At 31.0% G+C, this 5,861-nt stretch overlaps 1 protein-coding gene across 1 annotated transcript; it reads left to right on the top strand.

Moving 5' to 3' along the window:
* Positions 1 to 1,494: 1,494 nt before the first annotated feature.
* Positions 1,495 to 4,905, top strand: LOC109803508 (inactive TPR repeat-containing thioredoxin TTL3). The gene is made up of 5 exons (XM_020365118.3): positions 1,495 to 2,858; positions 2,963 to 3,158; positions 3,492 to 3,664; positions 3,794 to 4,127; positions 4,206 to 4,905. The coding sequence occupies exons 1-5, from the start codon at positions 1,951 to 1,953 to the stop codon at positions 4,326 to 4,328; spliced, it is 1,734 nt and encodes a 577-aa protein (XP_020220707.2). The 5' UTR covers positions 1,495 to 1,950; the 3' UTR covers positions 4,329 to 4,905.
* The last annotated feature ends 956 nt before the right edge of the window (positions 4,906 to 5,861 follow it).

Genomic DNA, 5,861 nt, shown 5'->3' with positions numbered 1-5,861 from the left:
TTTTAAATCTTTTGGCCCATTTTTGGTGGATCAATGGTAAGATGAGTCTAAATAAGTTGGACTAGCCCATTTTGCCATCCTTATTTATTGGGGTGTAATTTTGTTTTTTTCCTTGTATTTAATTTTCTACCAATAAAAAATGCATTTATTGAAAGATTGAATTATTTTAATAAAATTGTATTAAAATAAGTGAAATATTTATTACTTTCCTTAATCTGTATGTAAAAAACTTAAAATATAGTCATTGGGAGACAGAACAAATAATATTGTTGATAATAACTATGTTTCTTAAATATGTAGTTAGACATTTAATGTTTAATAAATTATTAATTAGTAAGATAAATATATATAGCAAATTCATTTATTTTAGTTAAATAAGTGGTAAGAAATTCAAACATTAAGCAACTCAAACACAAATTTACTTCAATGGTAAGAAACTTTAAGAAATTCAACTTTTAGAAATTTTTTTTCTAATCATTTATGAACCAAATTTAAATTTTTATTAAAAAGGATAATTGCGCTACAATGAAAGAAAATAAATTACGAGAAAAAATACACAATGAGTAGATATTAAAAATAAAATAAAACAATAATAAATACATAAATATTATACGAAATTAATTTTCATCATTATTATTTCCGAAACATTTCTAAATATGTTCAATAAGATCTGCTTAAAATCTGGTAAGGAACGGTTGCTTGAGGAAGCAACTCTCTCTTTTTCAAGCAACTCATGTTGCCACGTCAGAGTCTTCTAATGGTAAGAAATCGGGACTTGAGTTACTTCATAGGACAAGCAACTCCCATTGGAGTTGCTCTAAATTTGTCTAATAAATTGTAAATTATAATTAAAAAGTGACTTGCCAAACTAACTAAATATATTAATCATATTTAGTGATATAGTATTATTTACCTTTTTTAATTTGATTTGTTATGATTGATTTAAGTCAATATTCAATAAAGTATTATATTACATTATATAATAAATATTAATATTGCACTTTTGGTTAAATTAAATATTGCTTACCAGTTATATCCTCAAATTCAACACTAATAATGTGAATTAATTTATAAAAAAAATTATTTTCTTGAATTTATTTGTAATGCGAGAGTTATAGTTATTTAAAATATATTTCTTTTAGAAAAAAAATGATTCTAACGCTGTCACGTGAAGTGATTCATATTGGAAAAATATTTTTTTATATAAAAAAATCAATGAACCAAAAGCATAAAACTATTATATATTAAAATAAGATTATAAAAAATTAGTTCCTTTATTTAGTTTGTGGTGGTTATGATGTTTGACATGTAAGAGCTGGAAACGTGTGAGGCTTATGTGCCCTTTTTCTCTTTGATGTTTTCCTAAATGAAGCATTGTCATTTCCAAAATTGTAGAGATCCTCGTTAAGCCTACGACCGGGTCTGTTGGTTTTCCTGTCTCCATCAAACGAACAACCAATAGAACAATTGAGAAAATAAAAATAATAATAACAAACAAGGGAACAAAAGTAAAAGAAAGAAAGTTTAGAAAAGAAATTGAAAACCTACCATCCTAATGTTTGTGTTTCAATAAAATACTTGACTTACCCATTACTATTTTTTCTTTCCGTCATGTTTTCCTCTCTTTGTCATTCTATTAATTTTGTCTCTTCATTCTGAAGAAAGAAAGAACACAAAGAAAATTTATTGTAGGGGCAGCCTCTCCAGGAGGAGGCTATGTAGATTATCTCCTGGATTAAAGTTTTAATAGTCAAACAATTCGGTTTTTCTTCATTTTGTGTTTAAGGTGGGGTGTTTTCAACTTGTAATAATATTCTATTTCATTAAGATATGTTAGGACCTGTTCATATTTAGGAGTCACTTTTCTTTTGAATAGCTTAGGAAGAAAGTGATCACCAATAACCAAAACATAAATTTGTAACACATAGCAAAATAATAGAAAGAAAAAAAATGGGAGGCAATTCACCAGAAAGGAAACCTAGTTGTAGCTTTATAACAACAGTATTTCGGCGACGCAATCCATGGTCACGCAAACCAGTCTCTGAATGTTCTTCTCCCACCACCAACACTCTTGGATCCCCATCAAACAACCAAGATTCCAAACGACGATGTGGAGAATCCAATGATGTTACTTTAGTTGCAGAAGATTCGTACAACGATGTCATAATTTCTTCATCTTGTTCTGTCTCCAATCCTCAAAGGCCAACACATGTTGTAAACCAAAGGAAACCACATCATCATCCCAATGAGAGAATAATGGTTAATAAAGGGCCCTCACCTACTCAAGGCTATGTCAACCAAGGTAGAAGGGTTCCAAAAGAAGCTGTTGGCATTTCTGGTGAACTTGAAAGCATGATCAACGATTACCAAAAGTCCAAGGGAAGTAGCACCCTTGTTCGAGCTTCTTCTAGCAACGTGATGTTGTTTGGTAACTTAGGTAACCTTAGGCAAGGAGGAGTTGGTGTAGATAACAATGCTTACAGTGCAATGGATTACTATGTTTGTGATGGAGGATACACAAACCATACCATAGGACGTGAAGATTATATTAGCACCGATAAATCAAGCAAGGAACAACAAAGATCACTTTGTAGGGCTTTGTCTACTAGAATGGATCCTGAGCAATTGAAGATAATGGGAAATGAGGATTATAAGAACGGAAGATTTGCTGAGGCACTGGCTTTGTATGATGCTGCTATTGCAATAGACCCTAATAAGGCTTCTTATAGGAGCAACAAAAGTGCAGCATTAACTGCTCTAGGTAGGCATTTGGAGGCTGTTTTTGAATGCAGAGAAGCCATTCGAATTGAGTCTCATTACCATAGAGCCCATAATCGATTGGGAAATTTGTACTTAAGGTAAGTATATATGCATGCTTCATTTTGATTTGCAGAATATGCATCTTCTTACTTTTTCTACTATCATGTATAACGTGTGTTAATTTTCATGGATTTGCCTTTAGATTAGGAGAAGCGAACAAGGCCATGTATCATTATAAACAAGCAGGACTAGAGGCTGATCCTGATGAGATTGCTAAAGCAAAGATTCTCCAAGTACATCTAAACAAATGCACCGAGGCTCGTAGGTTAGGAGATTGGAAGACACTATTAACTGAGACTAACAAAGTTATATCATCTGGTGCAGATTCTGCTCCACAAGTGAGTTATTGATTAGTTTATAATACAAGGAGTGTTAGTAACACTAACATATTTTTCTTAACACATATTCTCTTATTGGTTAATTTTTTTAAAATATTATAAAATCATGATAAAAATTCATTAAATAAGATATGAAATATACTAAATTTTGTAATTTCTAACTAATTTTAAACGATAAGAAAAAATATGTTTATAAAAGTATGTCTTAAAGTATGTTATTAACATTTTTCTTTATTTTATTTTATCATCTTCATGAACGATAAGAAAAAGTGTGTTCACGCACACATGCTTATGTCAATCGTACTTATATATGACTTTCGTTTTGGCTTTAAGATATATGCATTACAAGCTGAAGCCTTGCTAAAGCTACGTAGGCATCAAGATGCAGACAAAGTAATGTCAAAGTGTCCTAAATTTGATGTTGACCAGTGTACCAAGTTCTTTGGACCAATTGGAAATGCAAGTTTATTGGTGACACGTGCTCATGTTGATTTGGCTTCTGGAAGGTTAGTATTTTGTTTGAAATTGTAAATAATAATACTACTAAAAACCTCATAAAGCACTGATTACTAGTGTTCTCTCACACATTGGTTAACAGTTAACATGTAATTTGTATCCATTCATTGTGTTGGTAGATTTGAAGATGCTCTAGAGGCAGCACAAAAAGCAACTAGGTTGGATTCTAATAGTAAAGAGGCAAACAAGGTGATGGTAAAGGTCCGAGTTGTCACAGCTGCACGTGCAAAGGGAAATGCGTTTTTCAAGATGTCAAAATTCTCTGAGGCATGCATTGCTTATGGAGAAGGCCTTGAGAATGATCCATATAACTCTGTTTTATTATGCAATAGAGGTGCATGCAAATCAAAACTATGCCAATTTGAGAAAGCTATCGATGATTGCACAGCTGCCCTTAACTTACGCCCGTCTTATGGTAAGGCCAGATTGAGAAGGGCAGATTGTAATGCTAAGGTAACCTATCTAACCTACTTTTATTTACTTAATGCAACACATTTTGACTTATGTTATGTTTGTTGCAAAATCATATAGTTGGAAAGATGGGAAGCTTCAATACATGACTATGAAATCTTGCTAAAAGAGACACCGGGAGATGAGAAAGTAAAGCAGGCATTGGTGGAGGCCCAATCACAACTTAAGAAACAAGCGAGGTGATGAAACAACTTGAGGACATGTGTTTCATAGTTAGAGGGGAGAAAAATAGACATGTAGAAGGTGAATATAAGAAAATGGAACAAACATGTGAAGTGTGTCAAGTTTTAGATTGGTGAGAATAAGTGCCTTTATATTCGCTAGCAAAGACCAACACACAGGATATTAGGACAAGATAATCAAACCCTCAGAAAACAAAAAATCATTTAGGCAAGGAAAATTCAAATCCACCTTCAGAATGTTTCATGAGGAAAAACAAAGGCTCGATTTGTTACAAGTATAAAGGAAAGTCACCAAGCTATAATGTGTATTAGAACTTGATTGATGAACTTGGTATGCGTCTCCTTTATCCTTTTTAATTTCTTTCTTCTTTTGGAAAACCTATAGTATATTTGTGTTTGATGGATTTTAAATGTACATTAGATTTGTAAATTGTCATTTGACAGGTTAGATACTTTAATTTTTTTTTTCTCACCTCTTTCTATATTTTCTTTTAGAGAAAGTCATCCTTGTATGTTTTCTCCACATTGTGTTATTACTAAATTTGCGATGTAATATGAAGTTAATTTGTTGAAATTCATTTCTGTTTTATATTTTAGTGCTTACAATTAATATCAAAGTAAATTTTTAATTAATCATGTATTTTCTTTATTCAAAATACATATATTTTTTTGTAAGTTTACCATATGACATTTTTCTATTATACGACTTCTGATGAGAATATAAAAACTAACTTAATACTCTCTCAAATAAAAAGTTATAGACATTTTTTTTGTTTATTTATTATATATTATCGTCATGTTATTCATTACACATTTAATTTATGGTATCATTATGATATATATTGGACGTGAGATAATGAAACTATGTAACTTGTGGTAAATTGGATTCTCCAAGCTTTACACCTACTCTAGGGTTATTGTCACTAGTGCAAAAATTGGATTTAAAATTAGAGTTTTAAGATCGGTTAAAAGATAACTGATTTTAAAAGTGACGCGATGACAATTTTGTAAATAATATGAACGATCTTAAAAGTACTTTTAAGATCGATTATTTTATGACCGATCTTAAAAGGTATGTCTGACACAACTTTTAAGATCGGTTACAAAAGAACCAATCTTAAAAATTGTATCAGACATAACTTTTAAGATCGGTCATAAAATAACTGATCTTAAAAGTCATAAAATAACTGATCTTAAAAGTACTTTTAAGATCGGTTATTTTATGACCGATCTTAAAAGTGCTACTTTTAAAATCGGTTATTTAAGAACCGATTAAATAACCGAGTTTGTATGTAGTATACAAAATCGGTTCTTAGATAACCGATTTTAAAGGTATCGTCAGAAACTTTTTATCTTTCCCTCCATTCTCATTCTCTTTAATTTTTCTTTTCATTCCTTTTTTTTACTCTCTCGTGCTCTCATCTAAAGTCTCTAACGTTTCATTTTCTTTGCAAGACTACTGTATTAAGGTAACATTCTCATGCTCTTCTCGTGTCTCTACTTTCGTTGTTGGTTTATTCTGGTAAATTTTGAA

The sequence above is a fragment of the Cajanus cajan genome, chromosome 3 (genome assembly GCF_000230855.2).
Source record: "Cajanus cajan strain Asha chromosome 3, NIPB_CcT2T_4, whole genome shotgun sequence".
Taxonomy (NCBI): Eukaryota; Viridiplantae; Streptophyta; class Magnoliopsida; order Fabales; family Fabaceae; genus Cajanus; species Cajanus cajan.
This window is presented reverse-complemented; position numbering and strand designations above follow the sequence as displayed.

Bases quoted from the DNA above. Each gene is read 5' to 3' on its own strand.
- LOC109803508 (XM_020365118.3), top strand. From the start codon at position 1,951: ATGGGAGGCAATTCACCAGAAAGGAAACCTAGTTGTAGCTTTATAACA. The intron at 2,859-2,962 runs GTAAGTATATAT...ATTTGCCTTTAG, and splicing joins TTGGGAAATTTGTACTTAAG to ATTAGGAGAAGCGAACAAGG. The intron at 3,159-3,491 runs GTGAGTTATTGA...TTTGGCTTTAAG, and splicing joins GTGCAGATTCTGCTCCACAA to ATATATGCATTACAAGCTGA.